The following is a 23,350-nucleotide window of genomic DNA, read 5'->3' as shown; positions in this document are numbered from 1 at the left end:
GGATTAATAACTGGGAGTCTGTTCCCTCACTAGGGTCCCTAGTACAGGGGTTAATAACTGGGAGTCTGTTCCCTCTCTAGGGTCCCTAGTACAGGGGTTAATAACTGGGAGGCTGTTCCCTCTCTAGGGTCCCTAGTACAGGGGTTAATAACTGGGAGTCTGTTCCCTCTCTAGGGTCCCTAGTACAGGGTTTAATAACGGGGAGTCTGTTCCCTCACTAGGGTCCCTAGTACAGGGGTTAATAACTGGGAGTCTGTTCCCTCACTAGGGTCCCTAGTACAGGGGTTAATAACTGGGAGTCTGTTCCCTCTCTAGGGTCCCTAGTACAGGGGTTAATAACTGGGAGTCAGAGCCTGGCTGTTCCCTCACTAGGGTCCCTAGTACAGGGTTTAATAACTGGGAGTCAGAGCCTGGCTTGTCCATCTCTAGGGTCCCTAGTACAGGGGTTAATAACTGGGAGTCTGTTCCCTCACTAGGGTCCCTAGTACAGGGGTTAATAACTGGGAGGCTGTTCCCTCTCTAGGGTCCCTAGTACAGGGGTTAATAACTGGAAGGCTGTTCCCTCTCTAGGGTGCCTAGTACAGGGGTTAATAACTGGGAGGCTGTTCCCTCACTAGGGTCCCTAGTACAGGGGTTAATAACTGGGAGTCTGTTCCCTCTGTAGGGTCCCTAGTACAGGGGTTAATAACTGGGAGTCTGTTCCCTCTGTAGGGTCCCTAGTACAGGGGTTAATAACTGGGAGGCTGGTCCCTCTCTAGGGTCCCTAGTACAGGGGTTAATAACTGGGAGTCTGTTCCCTCTCTAGGGTCCCTAGTACAGGGGTTAATAACTGGGAGGCTGTTCCCTCTCTAGGGTCCCTAGTACAGGGGTTAATAACTAGGAGGCTGTTCCCTCTCTAGGGTCCCTAGTACAGGGGTTAATAACTGGGAGGCTGTTCCCTCTCTAGGGTCCCTAGTACAGGGGTTAATAACTGGGAGGCTGTTCCCTCTCTAGGGTCCCTAGTACAGGGGTTAATAACTGGGAGTCAGAGCCTGGCTGTTCCCTCACTAGGGTCCCTAGTACAAGGGTTAATAACTGGGAGTCAGAGCCTGGCTGTTCCCTCACTAGGGTCCCTAGTACAGGGGTTAATAACTGGGAGTCTGTTCCCTCTCTAGGGTCCCTAGTACAGGGGTTAATAACTGGGAGTCTGTTCCCTCACTAGGGTCCCTAGTACAGGGGTTAATAACTGGGAGGCTGCGCCCTCTCTAGGGTCCCTAGTACAGGGGTTAATAACTGGGAGGCTGTTCCCTCTCTAGGGTCCCTAGTACAGGGGTTAATAACTGGGAGGCTGTTCCCTCTCTAGGGTCCCTAGTACAGGGGTTAATAACTGGGAGGCTGTTCCCTCTCTAGGGTCCCTAGTACAGGGGTTAATAACTGGGAGGCTGTTCCCTCTCTAGGGTCCCTAGTACAGGGGTTAATAACTGGGAGGCTGTTCCCTCTCTAGGGTCCCTAGTACAGGGGTTAATAACTGGGAGGCTGTGTTCAAGAATGGCCTTTTCCCCTTTATTCAGATTACAACCTCTCACTTTCGGTTATTTGAAAATGAAATCATCTCAAAAATATCGCTATTTTTAGAACAAGTCATAGAAAGTTGGTTGAAATGTCAGTTTAATCAGAAGACAGAAATAATAATACAACCAATATTATGGTTATACTCAAATATACTAATATACATAAATATTTGTAAATGAAATCATTAATAGGACTGGTGGAGTTGTCACACAAAAATATATGGAAAAGTCTACTCTATCCAAAATTACAACCAACTAATTGCAGCATTTGCTCAAAAATGGAAGAGGCAAGTGGAAAGGGGAGAAAGTAGGGAATTTGTCGGCCGGACCTGCATTAAAGACCTGCATTAAAGACCCGCATTAAAGACCCGCATTAAAGACCCGCATTAAAGACCCGCGTTAAAGACCCGCGTTAAAGACCCGCGTTAAAGACCCGCGTTAAAGACCCGCGTTAAAGACCCGCGTTAAAGACCCGCGTTAAAGACCCGCGTTAAAGACCCGCGTTAAAGACCCGCGTTAAAGACCCGCGTTAAAGACCCGCGTTAAAGACCCGCATTAAAGACCCGCGTTAAAGACCCGCGTTAAAGACCCGCGTTAAAGACCCGCGTTAAAGACCCGCGTTAAAGACCCGCGTTAAAGACCCGCGTTAAAGACCCGCGTTAAAGACCCGCGTTAAAGACCCGCATTAAAGACCCGCATTAAAGACCTGCATTAAAGACCTGCATTAAAGACCCGCATTAAAGACCTGCATTAAAGACCCGCATTATAGACCTGCATTGGTTTAAGGAAATTGAGAAATATAAAGTATAATGCTTTCATTTAAGGACCAAGAAATGTCCAGCTGTGTCATATAGATTCCTAAATAGTTCGGAAGAGATTTCCAATGTACCAATTCCATGACACATGGTTTATGAATTGATACACAAAACTTTGATTTTTTTATTTAAATTGTTCACAATTCTTGCAAAAAATATAATGTTTATATACAGTATATTGGAAATACAACAATCCCAGCTCTGCAGATTTTGCTCTGAAGAGACAGAATCATTTGATTATTTGTTGTGGTCTACATACTGTCCATATGTAGCTTGTTTTTTGGTCGCAGGTTCAGGAAGGGCGTGAACTCCGCAAATAGTACTGCTGGGTGATCTGAAAAGTCATAGTCAATCGATCAATAATTATAAGACTGTTAATCGAAACATGTTATCTTTTAATTTACAATCTGTAGAAACTATCGAGAATAGAAAAGTTGAGAACCTTTGTGAAGCATCACTTCTCTTGTTGTTTTGTTTTGGTTGTGTTTCCAGCTGGACAGAGATCGATGACATGCTCCGTAAATCCACCAACCTGTTGTTGACGAGGACACTGAGTGGCTGTCTACAGAACCTTATCAAGAAACCCCATATAGGACTAACTGAGGTACAGTACATTATTCCCTACATGACCAAAAGTATGTGGACACCTGGTCGTCCAACATCTCTTTCCAAAATCATGGCCATTAATATGGAGTTGGTCCCCCTCCCCACCACTCTACTGGGAAGGCTTTCTACTAGATGTTGGAACATTGCTATGGGAACTTGCTTTCATTCCAATTCATCCCAAAGGTGTTCGATGGGGTTGAAGTCAGGGCTCTGTGCCTGCCAGTCAAGTTCTGCTGAGCCGTTGTTGTTCCATGTCCACTTCACTATAACAGCACTTACAGTTGACTGGGGCAGTTCTAGCAGGGCAGAAATGGGATGAACTGACTTGCTGGAAAGCTAATATATGACGGTGCCGTGTTGAAAGTGGCTTTTCAGTAAGGCCATTCTACTGCCAATGTTTGTCTATGGAGATTGCATAGGTGTGTGTGCTCGATTATATACACGTGGGTGTTGCTGAAATAGCCGTATCCACTAATTGAAAGGTGTCCAGGACAGTTTATTAGGTACAAATCAAATTGTATTAATTAGTCACCGAATACAACCTTACACTGACATGATTATTTACAAGCCCCTAACCAACAATGCAGTTTAAAAATATGAATTAGAAATAAAAGCAACAAGTAATTAAAGAGCAGCAGTGAAATAACAATGTGGAGGCTATATACAGGGTGTTACGGTACAGAGTCAATGTGGAGGCTATATACAGGGTATTACGGTACAGAGTCAATGTGGAGGCTATATCAAATCAAATCAAATCAAATTTATTTATATAGCCCTTCGTACATCAGCTGATATCTCAAAGTGCTGTACAGAAACCCAGCCTAAAACCCCAAACAGCAAGCAATGCAGGTGTAGAAGCACGGTGGCTAGGAAAAACTCCCTAGAAAGGCCAATACCTAGGAAGAAACCTAGAGAGGAACCAGGCTATGTGGGGTGGCCAGTCCTCTTCTGGCTGTGCCGGGTGGAGATTATAACAGAACATGGCCAAGATGTTCAATGTTCATAAATGACCAGCATGGTCGAATAATAATAAGGCAGAACAGTTGAAACTAGAGCAGCAGCACAGTCAGGTGGAAGTTGAAACTGGAGCAGCAGCATGGCCAGGTAGACTGGGGACAGCAAGGAGTCATCATGTCAGGTAGTCCTGGGGCATGGTCCTAGGGCTCAGGTCAGTTGAAACTGGAACAGCAGCATGGCCAGGTGGACTGGGGACAGCAAGGAGTCATCATGTCAGGTAGTCCTGGGGCATGGTCCTAGGGCTCAGGTCCTCCGAGAGAGAGAAAGAAAGAGAGAAGGAGAGAATTAGAGAACGCACACTTAGATTCACACAGGACACCGAATAGGACAGGAGAAGTACTCCAGATATAACAAACTGACCCCAGCCCCCCGACACATAAACTACTGCAGCATAAATACTGGAGGCTGAGACAGGAGGGGTCAGGAGACACTGTGGCCCCATCAGAGGACACCCCCGGACAGGGCCAAACAGGAAGGATATAACCCCACCCACTTTGCCAAAGCACAGCCCCCACACCACTAGAGGGATATCTTCAACCACCAACTTACCATCCTGAGACAAGGCTGAGTATAGCCCACAAAGATCTCCGCCACGGCACAACCCAAGGGGGGGGGCGCCAACCCAGACAGGATGACCACAACAGTGAATCAACCCACTCAGGTGACGCACCCCCTCCAGGGACGGCATGAGAGAGCCCCAGCAAGCCAGTGACTCAGCCCCTGTAATAGGGTTAGAGGCAGAGAATCCCAGTGGAAAGAGGGGAACCGGCCAGGCAGAGACAGCAAGGGCGGTTCGTTGCTCCAGAGCCTTTCCGTTCACCTTCCCACTCCTGGGCCAGACTACACTCAATCATATGACCCACTGAAGAGATGAGTCTTCAGTAAAGACTTAAAGGTTGAGACCGAGTTTGCGTCTCTGACATGGGTAGGCAGACCGTTCCATAAAAATGGAGCTCTATAGGAGAAAGCCCTGCCTCCAGCTGTTTGCTTAGAAATTCTAGGGACAATTAGGAGGCCTGCGTCTTGTGACCGTAGCGTATGTATAGGTATGTACGGCAGGACCAAATCAGAGAGATAGGTAGGAGCAAGCCCATGTAATGCTTTGTAGGTTAGCAGTAAAACCTTGAAATCAGCCCTTGCTTTGACAGGAAGCCAGTGTAGAGAGGCTAGCACTGGAGTAATATGATCAAATTTTTTGGTTCTAGTCAGGATTCTAGCAGCCGTATTTAGCACTAACTGAAGTTTATTTAGTGCTTTATCCGGGTAGCCGGAAAATAGAGCATTGCAGTAGTCTAACCTAGAAGTAACAAAAGCATGGATTAATTTTTCTGCATCATTTTTGGACAGAAAGTTTCTGATTTTTGCAATGTTACGTAGATGGAAAAAAGCTGTCCTCGAAATGGTCTTGATATGTTCTTCAAAAGAGAGATCAGGGTCCAGAGTAACGCCGAGGTCCTTCACAGTTTTATTTGAGACGACTGTACAACCATTAAGATTAATTGTCAGATTCAACAGAAGATCTCTTTGTTTCTTGGGACCTAGAACAAGCATCTCTGTTTTGTCCGAGTTTAATAGTAGAAAGTTTGCAGCCAGCCACTTCCTTATGTCTGAAACACATGCTTCTAGCGAGGGCAATTTTGGGGCTTCACCATGTTTCATTGAAATGTACAGCTGTGTGTCATCCGCATAGCAGTGAAAGTTTACATTATGTTTTCGAATAACATCCCCAAGAGGTAAAATATATAGTGAAAACAATAGTGGTCCTAAAACGGAACCTTGAGGAACACCGAAATTTACAGTTGATTTGTCAGAGGACAAACCATTCACAGAGACAAACTGATATCTTTCCGACAGATAAGATCTAAACCAGGCCAGAACAGGGTATTATTATTATACAGGGTATTACGGTACAGAGTCAATGTGGAGGCTATATACAGGGTTTTACGGTACAGAGTCAATGTGGAGGCTATATACAGGGTGTTACGGTACAGAGTCAATGTGGAGGCTATATACAGGGTGTTACGGTACAGAGTCAATGTGGAGGCTATATACAGGGTGTTACGGTACAGAGTCAATGTGGAGGCTATATACAGGGTATTACGGTACAGAGTCAATGTGGAGGCTATATACAGGGTATTACGGTACAGAGTCAATGTGGAGGCTATATACAGGGTATTACGGTACAGAGTCAATGTGGAGGCTATATACAGGGTATTACGGTACAGAGTCAATGTGGAGGCTATATACAGGGTATTACGGTACAGAGTCAATGTGGAGGCTATATACAGGGGGTACCGGTACAGAGTCAATGTGGAGGCTATATACAGGGTGTACCAGTACAGAGTCAATGTGGAGGCTGTATACAGGGTATTACGGTACAGAGTCAATGTGGAGGCTATATACAGGGTATTACGGTACAGAGTCAATGTGGAGGCTGTATACAGGGTATTTACGGTACAGAGTCAATGTGGAGGCTATATACAGGGGGTACCGGTACAGAGTCAATGTGGAGGCTATATACAGGGGGTACCAGTACAGAGTCAATGTGGAGGCTGTATACAGGGTATTACGGTACAGAGTCAATGTGGAGGCTATATACATGGGGGTACCGGTACAGAGTCAATGTGGAGGCTATATACAGGGTGTTACGGTACAGAGTCAATGTGGAGGCTATATACAGGGTGTTACGGTACAGAGTCAATGTGGAGGCTATATACAGGGTGTTACGGTACAGAGTCAATGTGGAGGCTATATACAGGGTATTACGGTACAGAGTCAATGTGGAGGCTATATACAGGGTATTACGGTACAGAGTCAATGTGGAGGCTATATACAGGGTATTACGGTACAGAGTCAATGTGGAGGCTATATACAGGGTATTACGGTACAGAGTCAATGTGGAGGCTATATACAGGGGGTACCGGTACAGAGTCAATGTGGAGGCTATATACAGGGGGTACCAGTACAGAGTCAATGTGGAGGCTGTATACAGGGTAATTACGGTACAGAGTCAATGTGGAGGCTGTATACAGGTAATTACGGTACAGAGTCAATGTGGAGGCTATATACAGGGGGTAACCGGTACAGAGTCAATGTGGAGGCTATATACAGGGGGTACCAGTAACAGAGTCAATGTGGCGGCTGTAACAGGGTAGTACGGTACAGAGTCAATGTGGAGGCTATATACAGGGTATTACGGTACAGAGTCAATGTGGAGGCTATATACAGGGTAGTAACGGTACAGAGTCAATGTGGAGGCTATATACAGGGTATTAACGGTACAGAGTCAATGTGGAGGCTATATACAGGGTGTTACGGTACAGAGTCAATGTGGAGGCTATATACAGGGGGGTACCGGTACAGAGTCAATGTGGAGGCTATATACAGGGGGTACCGGTACAGTGTCAATGTGGAGGCTATATACAGGGGGTACCGGTACAGAGTCAATGTGGAGGCTATATACAGGGTATTACGGTACAGAGTCAATGTGGAGGCTATATACAGGGGGTACCGGTACAGAGTCAATGTGGAGGCTATATACATGGGGTACCGGTACAGAGTCAATGTGGAGGCTATATACAGGGTGTTACGGTACAGAGTCAATGTGGAGGCTATATACAGGGTATTACGGTACAGAGTCAATGTGGAGACTATATACAGGGTATTACGGTACAGAGTCAATGTGGAGGCTATATACAGGGTATTACGGTACAGAGTCAATGTGGAGGCTATATACAGGGTATTACGGTACAGAGTCAATGTGGAGGCTCTATACAGGGTATTACGGTACAGAGTCAATGTGGAGGCTATATACAGGGGGTACCGGTACAGAGTCAATGTGGAGGCTATATACAGGGTATTACGGTACAGAGTCAATGTGGAGACTATATACAGGGTATTACGGTACAGAGTCAGTGTGGAGGCTATATACAGGGTATTACGGTACGAGTCAATGTGGAGGCTATATACAGGGTATTACGGTACAGAGTCAATGTGGAGACTATATACAGGGTATTACGGTACAGAGGCAAGTGTGGAGGCTATATACAGGGGTATTACGGTACAGAGTCAATGGGAGGCTATATACAGGGTGTTACGGTACAGAGTCAATGTGGAGGCTATATACAGGGGGGGTACTGGAACAGAGTCAATGTGGAGGGTATATATACAGGGTGTTACGGTAACAGAGTCAATGTGGAGGCTATTACAGGGTGTTACGGTACAGAGTCAATGTGGAGGCTATATACAGGTATTACGGTACAGAGTCAATGTGGAGGCTATATACAGGGGATACCGGTACCAGAGTCAATGTGGAGGCTATATACAGGGGGGTACTGGTACAGTCAATGTGGAGGCTATATACAGGTGGTACCGTACAGAGTCGTGTGGAGGCTATATACAGGGGATACCGGTACAGAGTCAATGTGGAGGCTATATACAGGGGTACCGGTACTGAGTCAATGTGGAGGCGATATTACAGGGGAGTCAATGTGGAGGCTATATACAGGGGGTACCGGTACAGAGTCAATGTGGAGGCTATATACAGGGGGTACCGGTACAGAGTCAATGTGGAGGCTATATACAGGTGGTACCGGTACAGAGTCAATGTGGAGGCTATATACAGGGGGTACCGGTACAGAGTCAATGTGGAGGCTATATACAGGGGGTACCGGTACAGAGTCAATGTGGAGGCTATATACAGGAGGGGTACCGGTACAGATTCAATGTGGAGGCTATATACAGGGGGTACCGGTACAGAGTCAATGTGGAGGCTATATACAGGGGGTACACGGTAACAGAGTCAATGTGGAGGCTATTAACAGGGAGTACGGTACAGAGTCAATGTGGAGGCTAGATAACAGGGAGGTCCGGTACAGAGTGCAATGTGGAGGACATTATATACAGGGGGTAGGCCGGTACAGAGTCAAATGTGGAGGACTATATACCGGGGGTACCGGTAGCAGAGTCCATGTGGAGCTATATACATGGTATTACAGGTAACAGAGTCATGTGGAGGCTATATACAGGGTATTACGGTACAGAGTCATGTGGATGACTTAATAACAGGGGTACTGGTACAGAGTCAATGTGGAGGGACTATATTACAGGGGGTACCGGTACAGAAGTCAATGTGGAAGGCTATATACAGGGGGTACCTAGGTACAGAGTCAATGTGGAGGCCTATATACAGTGGGTACCGTTACAGAGTCAATGTGGAGTCTATATCAGGGGGTACCGAACAGAGTCAATGTGGAGGCTATAATACAGGGGTACCTGTACAGAGTCAATGTGGAGGCTATATACAGGGGGGTACCGGTACAGAGTCAATGTGGAGACTATATACAGGGGGGTACCGGTACAGAGTCAATGTGGAGGCGATATACAGGGGGTACCGGTACAGAGTCAATGTGGAGGCTATATACAGGGGGTACCGGTACAGAGTATGGAGTGTCTATACAGGGGGACCGGTACAGAGTCAATGTGGAGGCTATATACAGGGGGTACCGGTACAGAGTCAATGTGAGGCTATATACAGGGGGTACCGGTATCAGATTCAATGTGGAGGCTATATACCAAAGTGGTACCGGTACAGAGTCAATGTGGAGGCTATATACAGGGGGTACCGGTACAGAGTCAATGTGGAGGCTATATACAGGGGGTACCGGTACAGAGTCAATGTGGAGGCTTATAACAGGGGGTACCGTACAGAGTCAATGTGGAGGCTATATACAGGGGGTACCGGTACAGAGTCAATGTGGAGGCTATATACAGGGGAGTCAATGTGGAGGCTATATACAGGGGGTACCGGTACAGAGTCAATGTGGAGGCTATATACAGGGGGTACCGGTACAGAGTCAATGTGGAGGCTATATACAGGGGGTACCGGTACAGAGTCAATGTGGAGGCTATATACAGGGGGTACGGTACAGAGTCAATGTGGAGGCTATATACAGGGGGTACCGGTACAGAGTCAATGTGGAGGCTATATACAGGGGGTACCGGTATAGAGTCAATGTGGAGGCTATATACAGGGGGTACCGGTACAGAGTCAATGTGGAGGCTATATACAGGGGTACCGGTACAGAGTCAATGTGAGGCTATATACAGGGGGTACCGGTACAGAGTCAATGTGGAGGCTATATACAGGGGTACCGGTACAGAGTCAATGTGGAGGCTATATACAGGGTGTACCGTACAGAGTCAATGTGGAGGCTATATACAGGGGTACCGGTACAGAGTCAATGTGGAGGCTATATAACAGGGGGTACCGGTACAGAGGCAATGTGGAGGCTATATACAGGGGGTACCGGTACAGAGTCAATGTGGAGGCTATATACAGGGTGTTACGGTACAGAGTCAATGTGGAGGCTATATACAGGGGGTACCGGTACAGAGTCAATGTGGAGGCTATATACAGGGGGTACCGGTACAGAGTCAATGTGGAGGCTATATACAGGGGGTACCGGTACAGAGTCAATGTGGAGGCTATATACAGGGGGTACCGGTACAGAGTCAATGTGGAGGCTATATACAGGGGGTACCGGTACAGAGTCAATGTGGAGGCTATATACAGGGGGTACCGGTACAGAGTCAATGTGGAGGCTATATACAGGGGTACCGGTACAGAGTCAATGTGGAGGCTATATACAGGGGGTACCGGTACAGAGTCAATGTGGAGGCTATATACAGGGGGTACCGGTACAGAGTCAATGTGGAGGCTATATACAGGGGGTACCGGTACAGAGTCAATGTGGAGGCTATATACAGGGGGTACCGGTACAGAGTCAATGTGGAGGCTATATACAGGGTGTTACGGTACAGAGTCAATGTGGAGGCTATATACAGGGGTACCGGTACAGAGTCAATGTGGAGGCTATATACAGGGGGTACCGGTACAGAGTCAATGTGGAGGCTATATACAGGGGGTACCGGTACAGAGTCAATGTGGAGGCTATATACAGGGGGTACCGGTACAGAGTCAATGTGGAGGCTATATACAGGGGGTACCGTACAGAGTCAATGTGGAGGCTATATACAGGGGGTACCGGTACAGAGTCAATGTGGAGGCTATATACAGGGGTACCGGTACAGAGTCAATGTGGAGGCTATATACAGGGTACCGGTACAGAGTCAATGTGGAGGCTATATACAGGGGGTACCGGTACAGAGTCAATGTGGAGGCTATATACAGGGGTACCGGTACAGAGTCAATGTGGAGGCTATATACAGGGGTACCGGTACAGAGTCAATGTGGAGGCTATATACAGGGGTACCGGTACAGAGTCAATGTGGAGGCTATATACAGGAGGTACTGGTACAGAGTCAATGTGGAGGCTATATACAGGAGGTACCGGTACAGAGTCAATGTGGAGGCTATATACAGGGTATTACGGTACAGAGTCAATGTGGAGGCTGTATACAGGGTATTACGGTACAGAGTCAATGTGGAGGCTGTATACAGGGTATTACGGTACAGAGTCAATGTGGAGGCTATATACAGGGGGTACCGGTACAGAGTCAATGTGAGGCTATATACAGGGGGTACCAGTACAGAGTCAATGTGGCGGCTGTATACAGGGTATTACGGTACAGAGTCGAATGTGGAGGCTATATACAGGTATTACGGTACAGAGTCAATGTGGAGGCTATATAAGGGTATTACGGTACAGAGTCAATGTGGAGGCTATATACAGGGTATTACGGTACAGAGTCAATGTGGAGGCTATATACAGGGGTTACGGTACAGAGTCAATGTGGAGGCTATATACAGGGGTACGGTACAGAGTCAATGTGGAGGCTATATACAGGGGTACCGGTACAGAGTCAATGTGGAGGCTATATACAGGGGGTACCGGTACAGAGTCAATGTGGAGGCTATATACAGGGTATACGGTACAGAGTCAATGTGGAGGCTATATACAGGGGGTACCGGTACAGAGTCAATGTGGAGGCTATATACAGGGGTACCGGTACAGAGTCAATGTGGAGGCTATATACAGGGGTTACGGTACAGAGTCAATGTGGAGGCTATATACAGGGTATTACGGTACAGAGTCAATGTGGAGGCTATATACAGGGTATTACGGTACAGAGTCAATGTGGAGGCTATATACAGGGTATTACGGTACAGAGTCAATGTGGAGGCTATATACAGGGTATTACGGTACAGAGTCAATGTGGAGGCTATATACAGGGTATTACGGTACAGAGTCAATGTGGAGGCTATATACAGGGGGTACCGGTACAGAGTCAATGTGGAGGCTATATACAGGGGGTTACGGTACAGAGTCAATGTGGAGGCTATATACAGGGGGTTACGGTACAGAGTCAATGTGGAGGCTATATACAGGGTATTACGGTACAGAGTCAATGTGGAGGCTATATACAGGGTATTACGGTACAGAGTCAATGTGGAGGCTATATACAGGGTTACGGTACAGAGTCAATGTGGAGGCTATATACAGGGTATTACGGTACAGAGTCAATGTGGAGGCTATATACAGGGGTTACGGTACAGAGTCAATGTGGAGGCTATATACAGGGGGTACCGGTACAGAGTCAATGTGGAGGCTATATACAGGGGTTACGGTACAGAGTCAATGTGGAGGCTATATACAGGGGGTACGGTACAGAGTCAATGTGGAGGCTATATACAGGGTATTACGGTACAGAGTCAATGTGGAGGCTATATACAGGGGGTACGGTACAGAGTCAATGTGGAGGCTATATACAGGGGTTACGGTACAGAGTCAATGTGGAGGCTATATACAGGGGGTACCGGTACAGAGTCAATGTGGAGGCTATATACAGGGGTACCGGTACAGAGTCAATGTGGAGGCTATATACAGGGGGTACCGGTACAGAGTCAATGTGGAGGCTATATACAGGGGGTACCGGTACAGAGTCAATGTGGAGGCTATATACAGGGGGTACCGGTACAGAGTCAATGTGGAGGCTATATACAGGGGGTACCGGTACAGAGTCAATGTGGAGGCTATATACAGGGGTACCGGTACAGAGTCAATGTGGAGGCTATATACAGGGGGTACCGGTACAGAGTCAATGTGGAGGCTATATACAGGGGGTACGGTACAGAGTCAATGTGGAGGCTATATACAGGGGTTACGGTACAGAGTCAATGTGGAGGCTATATACAGGGGGTACCGGTACAGAGTCAATGTGGAGGCTATATACAGGGGGTACGGTACAGAGTCAATGTGGAGGCTATATACAGGGGGTACCGGTACAGAGTCAATGTGGAGGCTATATACAGGGGGTACCGGTACAGAGTCAATGTGGAGGCTATATACAGGGGTACCGGTACAGAGTCAATGTGGAGGCTATATACAGGGGTACCGGTACAGAGTCAATGTGGAGGCTATATACAGGGGGTACCGGTACAGAGTCAATGTGGAGGCTATATACAGGGGTACCGGTACAGAGTCAATGTGGAGGCTATATACAGGGGGTACCGGTACAGAGTCAATGTGGAGGCTATATACAGGGGGTACCGGTACAGAGTCAATGTGGAGGCTATATACAGGGGTACCGGTACAGAGTCAATGTGGAGGCTATATACAGGGGGTACCGGTACAGAGTCAATGTGGAGGCTATATACAGGGGGTACCGGTACAGAGTCAATGTGGAGGCTATATACAGGGGTACCGGTACAGAGTCAATGTGGAGGCTATATACAGGGGGTACCGGTACAGAGTCAATGTGGAGGCTATATACAGGGGGTACCGGTACAGAGTCAATGTGGAGGCTATATACAGGGGGTACCGGTACAGAGTCAATGTGGAGGCTATATACAGGGGGTACCGGTACAGAGTCAATGTGGAGGCTATATACAGGGGGTACCGGTACAGAGTCAATGTGGAGGCTATATACAGGGGGTACCGGTACAGAGTCAATGTGGAGGCTATATACAGGGGTACGGTACAGAGTCAATGTGGAGGCTATATACAGGGGTACCGGTACAGAGTCAATGTGGAGGCTATATACAGGGGGTACCGGTACAGAGTCAATGTGGAGGCTATATACAGGGGTACCGGTACAGAGTCAATGTGGAGGCTATATACAGGGGTTACGGTACAGAGTCAATGTGGAGGCTATATACAGGGGTTACGGTACAGAGTCAATGTGGAGGCTATATACAGGGGTACCGGTACAGAGTCAATGTGGAGGCTATATACAGGGGGTACCGGTACAGAGTCAATGTGGAGGCTATATACAGGGGGTACCGGTACAGAGTCAATGTGGAGGCTATATACAGGGGGTACCGGTACAGAGTCAATGTGGAGGCTATATACAGGGGGTACCGGTACAGAGTCAATGTGGAGGCTATATACAGGGGGTACCGGTACAGAGTCAATGTGGAGGCTATATACAGGGGTACCGGTACAGAGTCAATGTGGAGGCTATATACAGGGGGTACCGGTACAGAGTCAATGTGGAGGCTATATACAGGGGGTACCGGTACAGAGTCAATGTGGAGGCTATATACAGGGGGTACCGGTACAGAGTCAATGTGGAGGCTATATACAGGGGGTACCGGTACAGAGTCAATGTGGAGGCTATATACAGGGGGTACCGGTACAGAGTCAATGTGGAGGCTATATACAGGGGGTACCGGTACAGAGTCAATGTGGAGGCTATATACAGGGGGGTCAATGTGGAGGCTATATACAGGGGGTACCGGTACAGAGTCAATGTGGAGGCTATATACAGGGGGTACCGGTACAGAGTCAATGTGGAGGCTATATACAGGGGGTACCGGTACAGAGTCAATGTGGAGGCTATATACAGGGGTACCGGTACAGAGTCAATGTGGAGGCTATATACAGGGGGTACCGGTACAGAGTCAATGTGGAGGCTATATACAGGGGGTACCGGTACAGAGTCAATGTGGAGGCTATATACAGGGGGTACCGGTACAGAGTCAATGTGGAGGCTATATACAGGGGGTACCGGTACAGAGTCAATGTGGAGGCTATATACAGGGGGTACCGGTACAGAGTCAATGTGGAGGCTATATACAGGGGGTACCGGTACAGAGTCAATGTGGAGGCTATATACAGGGGGTACCGGTACAGAGTCAATGTGGAGGCTATATACAGGGGGTACCGGTACAGAGTCAATGTGGAGGCTATATACAGGGGGTACCGGTACAGAGTCAATGTGGAGGCTATATACAGGGGGTACGGTACAGAGTCAATGTGGAGGCTATATACAGGGGGTACCGGTACAGAGTCAATGTGGAGGCTATATACAGGGGGTACCGGTACAGAGTCAATGTGGAGGCTATATACAGGGGGTTACGGTACAGAGTCAATGTGGAGGCTATATACAGGGGGTACCGGTACAGAGTCAATGTGGAGGCTATATACAGGGGGTACCGGTACAGAGTCAATGTGGAGGCTATATACAGGGGGTACCGGTACAGAGTCAATGTGGAGGCTATATACAGGGGTACCGGTACAGAGTCAATGTGGAGGCTATATACAGGGGGTACCGGTACAGAGTCAATGTGGAGGCTATATACAGGTGGTACCGGTACAGAGTCAATGTGGAGGCTATATACAGGGGTACCGGTACAGAGTCAATGTGGAGGCTATATACAGGGGGTACCGGTACAGAGTCAATGTGGAGGCTATATACAGGGGTACCGGTACAGAGTCAATGTGGAGGCTATATACAGGGGGTACCGGTACAGAGTCAATGTGGAGGCTATATACAGGGGGTACCGGTACAGAGTCAATGTGGAGGCTATATACAGGGGGTACCGGTACAGAGTCAATGTGGAGGCTATATACAGGGGGTACCGGTACAGAGTCAATGTGGAGGCTATATACAGGGGGTACCGGTACAGAGTCAATGTGGAGGCTATATACAGGGGGTACCGGTACAGAGTCAATGTGGAGGCTATATACAGGGGTACCGGTACAGAGTCAATGTGGAGGCTATATACAGGGGGTACCGGTACAGAGTCAATGTGGAGGCTATATACAGGGGGTACCGGTACAGAGTCAATGTGGAGGCTATATACAGGGTATTACGGTACAGAGTCAATGTGGAGGCTATATACAGGGGTACCGGTACAGAGTCAATGTGGAGGCTATATACAGGGGGTACCGGTACAGAGTCAATGTGGAGGCTATATACAGGGGGTACCGGTACAGAGTCAATGTGGAGGCTATATACAGGGGGTACCGGTACAGAGTCAATGTGGAGGCTATATACAGGGGTACCGGTACAGAGTCAATGTGGAGGCTATATACAGGGGGTACCGGTACAGAGTCAATGTGGAGGCTATATACAGGGGGTACCGGTACAGAGTCAATGTGGAGGCTATATACAGGGGGTACCGGTACAGAGTCAATGTGGAGGCTATATACAGGGGTACCGGTACAGAGTCAATGTGGAGGCTATATACAGGGGGTACCGGTACAGAGTCAATGTGGAGGCTATATACAGGGGGTACCGGTACAGAGTCAATGTGGAGGCTATATACAGGGGGTACCGGTACAGAGTCAATGTGGAGGCTATATACAGGGGGTACCGGTACAGAGTCAATGTGGAGGCTATATACAGGAGGAGTCAATGTGGAGGCTATATACAGGGGGTACCGGTACAGAGTCAATGTGGAGGCTATATACAGGGGGTACCGGTACAGAGTCAATGTGGAGGCTATATACAGGGGGTACCGGTACAGAGTCAATGTGGAGGCTATATACAGGGGGTACCGGTACAGAGTCAATGTGGAGGCTATATACAGGGGGTACCGGTACAGAGTCAATGTGGAGGCTATATACAGGGGGTACCGGTACAGAGTCAATGTGGAGGCTATATACAGGGGGTACCGGTACAGAGTCAATGTGGAGGCTATATACAGGGGGTACCGGTACAGAGTCAATGTGGAGGCTATATACAGGGGTACCGGTACAGAGTCAATGTGGAGGCTATATACAGGGGGTACCGGTACAGAGTCAATGTGGAGGCTATATACAGGGTGTTACCGTACAGAGTCAATGTGGAGGCTATATACAGGGGGTACCGGTACAGAGTCAATGTGGAGGCTATATACAGGGGGTACCGGTACAGAGTCAATGTGGAGGCTATATACAGGGGTTACGGTACAGAGTCAATGTGGAGGCTATATACAGGGGGTACCGGTACAGAGTCAATGTGGAGGCTATATACAGGGGGTACCGGTACAGAGTCAATGTGGAGGCTATATACAGGGGGTACCGGTACAGAGTCAATGTGGAGGCTATATACAGGGGTACCGGTACAGAGTCAATGTGGAGGCTATATACAGGGGGTACTGGTACAGAGTCAATGTGGAGGCTATATACAGGTGGTACCGGTACAGAGTCAGTGTGGAGGCTATATACAGGGGATACCGGTACAGAGTCAATGTGGAGGCTATATACAGGGGGTACCGTACTGAGTCAAGTGGAGGCTATAACAGGGGATACCGGTACAGAGTCAATGTGGAGGCTATATACAGGTGGTACCGGTACAGAGTCAATGTGGCGGCTATATACATGGGGATACCGGTACAGAGTCAATGTGGAGGCTATATACAGGGGTACCGGTACAGAGTCAATGTGGAGGCTATATACAGGGGGGTACCGGTACAGAGTCAATGTGGAGGCTATATACAGGGGGTACCGGTACAGAGTCAATGTGGAGGCTATATACAGGGGGGTACCGGTACAGAGTCAATGTGGAGGCTATATACAGGAGGTACCGGTACAGAGTCAATGTGGAGGCTATATACAGGGGGGGGTGGGACCGGTAAAAGAGTACAGAGGTCAATGTGGAGGCTATTATACAGGGGTATTCCGGTCCTACAGAGTTCAATGTGGAGGCTATATACAGGTACGACAGAGCAATGTGGAGGCTATATACAGGGTGGTACATGGTCCAGAGTCAAGTGGAGGCTTATATTTCAGGGGGGGGGGTACCTGGTACAGAAGTCAATGTGGCGACATATATACGGGAGGTTACCGGTACAGAGTCAATGTGGAGGCTATATACAGGGGTACCGGTACAGAGTCAATGTGGAGGCTATATACAGGGGTACCGGTACAGAGTCAATGTGGAGGGCCTATATACAGGGGGTACCGGTACAGAGTCAATGTGGAGGCTATATACAGGGGGTACCGGTACAGAGTCAATGTGGAGACTATATACAGGGTGGTTACGGTACAGAGTCAATGTGGAGGCTATATACAGGTGGGGTACCGGTACAGAGTCAATGTGGAGGCTAAACAGGGGGTACCGGTACAGAGTTCAATGTGGAGGCTATATACAGGGGGTACCGGTACAGAGTCAATGTGGAGGCTATATACAGGGGGTACCGGTACAGAGTCAATGTGGAGGCTATTTACAGGGGGTACCGGTACCGAGTCAATGTGGAGGCTATATACAGGAGGAGTTCAATGGTGGAGGCTATATACAGGGGGGTACCGGTACAGAGTCAATGTGGAGGCTATATACAGGGGGTACAGAGTCAATGTGGAGGCTATATACAGGGGTACCGGTACAGAGTCAATGTGGAGGCTATATACAGGGGGTACCGGTACAGAGTCAATGTGGAGGCTATATACAGGGGGTACCGGTACAGAGTCAATGTGGAGGCTATATACAGGGGGTCCGGTACAGAGTCAATGTGGAGGCTATTATACAGGGGGTACCGGTACAGAGTCAATGTGGAGGCTATATACAGGGGGTACCGGTACAGAGTTCAATGTGGAGGCTATATACAGGGGGTACCGGTACAGAGTCAATGTGGAGACTATATACAGGGGGTACCGTGTACAGAGTCAATGTGGAGGCTATATACAGGGGGTACCGGTACAGAGTCAATGTGGAGACTATATACAGGGGGTACTGGTACAGAGTCAATGTGGAGGCTATATACATGTGTTACAGTACAGAGTCAATGTGGAGACTATATACAGGGGGTACCGGTACAGAGTCAATGTGGAGGCTATATACAGGGGGTACCAGGTACAGAGTCAATGTGGAGGCTATATACAGGGGGTACCGGTACTGAGTCAATGTGGAGGCTATATACAGGGGGTACCGGTTACAGAGTCAATGTGGAGGTATATACAGGGGGTACCGGTACAGAGTCAATGTGGAGGCTATATACAGGGGGTACCGGTACAGAGTCAATGTGGAGGCTATATACAGGGGGTACCGGTACAGAGTCAATGTGGAGACTATATACAGGGGGTACCGGTACAGAGTCAATGTGGAGGCTATATACAGGGGGTACCGGTACAGAGTCAATGTGGAGACTATATACAGGGGGTACTGGTACAGAGTCAATGTGGAGGCTATATACAGGGTGTTACAGTACAGAGTCAATGTGGAGGCTATATACAGGGGGTACCGGTACAGAGTCAATGTGGAGACTATATACAGGGGGTACCGGTACAGAGTCAATGTGGGAGGCTATATACAGGGGGTACCGGTACAGAGTCAATGTGGAGACTATATACAGGGGGTACCGGTACAGAGTCAATGTGGAGGCTATATACAGGGGGTACCGGTACAGAGTCAATGTGGAGGCTATATACAGGGGGTACCGGTACTGAGTCAATGTGGAGGCTATATACAGGAGGTACCAGTACAGAGTCAATGTGGAGGCTATATACAGGAGGTACCGGTACAGAGTCAATGTGGAGGCTATATACAGGGGGTACCGGTACAGAGTCAATGTGGAGACTATATACAGGGGGTACCGGTACAGAGTCAATGTGGAGACTATATACAGGGGGTACCGGTACAGAGGCAATGTGGAGGCTATATACAGGAGGTACTGGTACAGAGTCAATGTGGAGGCTATATACAGGAGGTACTGGTACAGAGTCAATGTGGAGGCTATATACAGGAGGTACCGGTACAGAGTCAATGTGGAGACTATATACAGGGGGTACCGGTACAGAGTCAATGTGGAGGCTATATACAGGGGGTACCGGTACAGAGTCAATGTGGAGACTATATACAGGGGGTACCGGTACAGAGTCAATGTGGAGGCTATATACGGGGGGTACCGGTACAGAGTCAATGTGGAGACTATATACAGGGTGTTACGGTACAGAGTCAATGTGGAGGCTATATACAGGGGGTGCCTGACACCGCCCCTGGTATAGAGGTCCTAGATGGCAGGAAGCTTGGCCACAGTAATGTACTGGGCCGTTCACACTACCCTCTGTAGTGCCTTGTGGTCGGAGCCTGAGCAGTTGCTGTACCAGGCAGTGATGCTCTCAATGGTGCAGCTGTAGAACCTTTTGAGGATCTGAGGACCCATGCCAAATCTTTTCAGTCTCCTGAGGGGGAGTCGGTTTTGTTGTGCCCACTTCACGACTGTCTTGGTGTGCTTAGACCATGTTAGATGGTTAGATTGTTAGTGATGTGGACACCAAGGAACTTGAAGCTTCACTACAGCCCGTCAATGAGAATGGGGGTGTGCTCGGTCCTCCTTTTCCTGTAGTCCAAAATCATCTCCTTTGTCTTGATCACGTTGAGGGATAGGTTGTTATTCATCCACCACACGGCCAGGTCTCTGACCTCCCTACAGGCTGTCTCGTCGTTGTCGGTGATCAGGCCTACCACTGTTGTGTCATCGGCAAACTTAATGATGGTGTTGGAGTCGTGCCTGGCCATGCAGTAATGAGTGAACAGGGAGTACAGGAGGGGGCTGAGCACACACTCCTGAGGGGCCCTGTGTTGAGGATCAGAGTGACGGATGTGTTGTTATCTACCCTTACCACCTGAGGGGCCCTGTGTTGAGGATCAGCGTGGCGGATGTGTTGTTACCTACCCTTACCACCTGGGTGCGGCCTATGTAGTACAGGGTTGGACCCACCAGAAAAGCTTGAATTCTTCAGGGCATGGATTTCGGATCGCTGCGTACCGTTGACGCCAGGCAGGATGTGTCTTACCCCTCTCCTCCCCTCTATCCCTGGGGCTAATCCTGATACTTCCATGACTCAACAGGAACCAGGATTTGTCGCAATGTTTTTCCACTCCTCAGTTGTCCAGTGTTGGTGAAGACGTTTGCATTGGAGTCGCTCCTTCTTGTTTTTAGCTGATAGGAACCCGGTGTGGTCGTCTGCCCATCTGTGAAAAGGACCGATATGTTGTGCTTTCCGAGATCCCGTTCTGCACATCACTTTTATACTGAACCGTTATTTGTCTGTTTGTGGCACGAATTCAAGCTTTTTAATGGGGTGCTGGACTGCTCTGGAGTGGCCAGAGAAGAGTCCAGATCTGAATCACATCCAAAACGTATGGTGAGATCTGACAACAGCAGTTGGTGGAGGGCTTGAAACATTGGAGGGCACCACCTGAAACATTGAGAATTAGAGCAGTTGGTGGAGGGCACCACCTGAAACATTGAGAATTAGAGCAGTTGGTGGAGGGCACCACCTGAAACATTGAGAATTAGAGCAGTTGGTGGAGGGCACCACCTGAAACAATGAGAATTAGAGCAGTTGGTGGAGGGCACCACCTGAAACAATGAAGAATTAGAGCAGTTGGTGGAGGGCACCACCTGAAACATTGAAGAATTAGAGCAGTTGGTGGAGGGCACCACCTGAAACATTGAAGAATTAGAGCAGTTGGTGGAGGGCACCACCTGAATCATTGAGAATTAGAGCAGTTGGTGGAGGGCACCACCTGAATCATTGAAGAATTAGAGCAGTTGGTAGAGGGCACCACCTGAATCATTGAGAATTAGATCAGTTGGTGGAGGGCACCACCTGAATCATTGAGAATTAGAGCAGTTGGTGGAGGGCACCACCTGAAACAATGAAGAATTAGAGCAGTTTGTTGCTGAGGGACGAATGGTCAGTAGAAAGGTGCAGCTCTTGATGGCTAAAGGAAGCTTGTTGTCAGTTATCTTGGCCTAGGCCACCAAGTACTAGCTCAGAGGTGATAATAATTGTAAACCTGAGTTTACTAAAAGAAAAAAGAAAAAAAACTGGTTCTGCAAGGTGTGGTGAACAAAATATTTTGTTTTCTATTTTATCTAATTTGAAAAGGAATAATTTAAGAAAAGTGTAAGGTTGTTGATATATTTTCCAGTTGACCCACTTGGTCCCATTTACATCTCTCTTTGTGTTACAGTTGGTCCAGATCATCATTAACACAACCCACCTGGAGCAGGCCTGTAAATACCTGGAGGACTTCATCACCAACATCACCAACGTCTCACCTGAGACTGTGCACACCACGCGGCTCTACGGACTTTCCACCTTTAAGGTACTGTAGGAAATCTGAATTCTCCACCAGTGTTTCTACTTCACTACCTTGATATAACTATTAAACCAACCAAAACGTTTAAGGTATATATTCATTAGTCATAGTCTCTTCTCTTGTGTTGCCGCTGGAATAAGGGAATTGTCATAAACCTTACAGAGCTTCCAGTGCTTCAGCTTAGTTCATCAACGTGTACTGACGTAGTCTTACCAGGCCTCCAGCTCATTCTGTCTGTAGTAACCTCCGTGTACTGACGTAGTCTTACCAGGCCTCCAGCTCATTCTGTCTGTAGTAACCTCCGTGTACTGACGTAGTCTTACCAGGCCTCCAGCTCATTCTGTCTGTAGTAACCTCCGTGTACTGACGTAGTCTTACCAGGCCTCCAGCTCATTCTGTCTGTAGTAACCTCCGTGTACTGACGTAGTCTTACCAGGCCTCCAGCTCATTCTGTCTGTAGTAACCTCCGTGTACTGACGTAGTCTTACCAGGCCTCCAGCTCATTCTGTCTGTAGTAACCTCCGTGTACTGACGTAGTCTTACCAGGCCTCCAGCTCATTTTGTCTGTAGTAACCTCCGTAGTCTTACCTGACGTTCAGCTCATTCTGTCAGTAGTAACCTCCGTAGTCTTACCAGGCCTCCAGCTCATTCTGTCTGTAGTAACCTCTGTGTACTGACGTAGTCTTACCTGGTGTTCAGCTCATTCTGTCTGTAGTAACCTCCGTGTACTGACGTAGTCTTACCTGGTGTTCAGCTCATTCTGTCAGTAGTAACCTCCGTAGTCTTACCTGGTGTTCAGCTCATTCTGTCCGTAGTAACCTCCGTAGTCTTACCTGGTGTTCAGCTCATTCTGTCAGTAGTCACCTCTGTAGTCTTACCTGTCGTTCAGCTCATTCTGTCTGTAGTGACCTCCGTAGTACTGACGTAGTCTTACCTGGCGTTCAGCTCATTCTGTCAGTAGTAACCTCCGTAGTCTTACCTGACGTTCAGCTCATTCTGTCAGTAGTAACCTCCATAGTCTTACCTGGCGTTCAGCTCATTCTGTCAGTAGTAACCTCTGTAGTCTTACCTGGCGTTCAGGTC

At 48.2% G+C, this 23,350-nt stretch overlaps 1 protein-coding gene across 9 annotated transcripts in view; it reads left to right on the top strand.

Annotated features, from left to right (window-relative positions):
• exoc6 (exocyst complex component 6) overlaps window positions 1-23,350 on the top strand; it is a 135,506-nt gene that overhangs the window by 66,439 nt on the left and 45,717 nt on the right. For all 9 annotated transcript variants that reach the window (XM_031813027.1, XM_031813026.1, XM_031813030.1 and 6 more), the window contains exons 14-15: window positions 2,858-2,969; window positions 22,139-22,273. In XM_031813027.1, coding sequence (XP_031668887.1) covers window positions 2,858-2,969; window positions 22,139-22,273 — 247 coding nt within the window. The remainder of the gene's footprint in view (window positions 1-2,857; window positions 2,970-22,138; window positions 22,274-23,350) is intronic.

This window comes from Oncorhynchus kisutch, unplaced genomic scaffold, assembly GCF_002021735.2.
Source record: "Oncorhynchus kisutch isolate 150728-3 unplaced genomic scaffold, Okis_V2 Okis04b-Okis11a_hom, whole genome shotgun sequence".
Lineage (NCBI taxonomy): Eukaryota > Metazoa > Chordata > Actinopteri > Salmoniformes > Salmonidae > Oncorhynchus > Oncorhynchus kisutch.
This window is presented reverse-complemented; position numbering and strand designations above follow the sequence as displayed.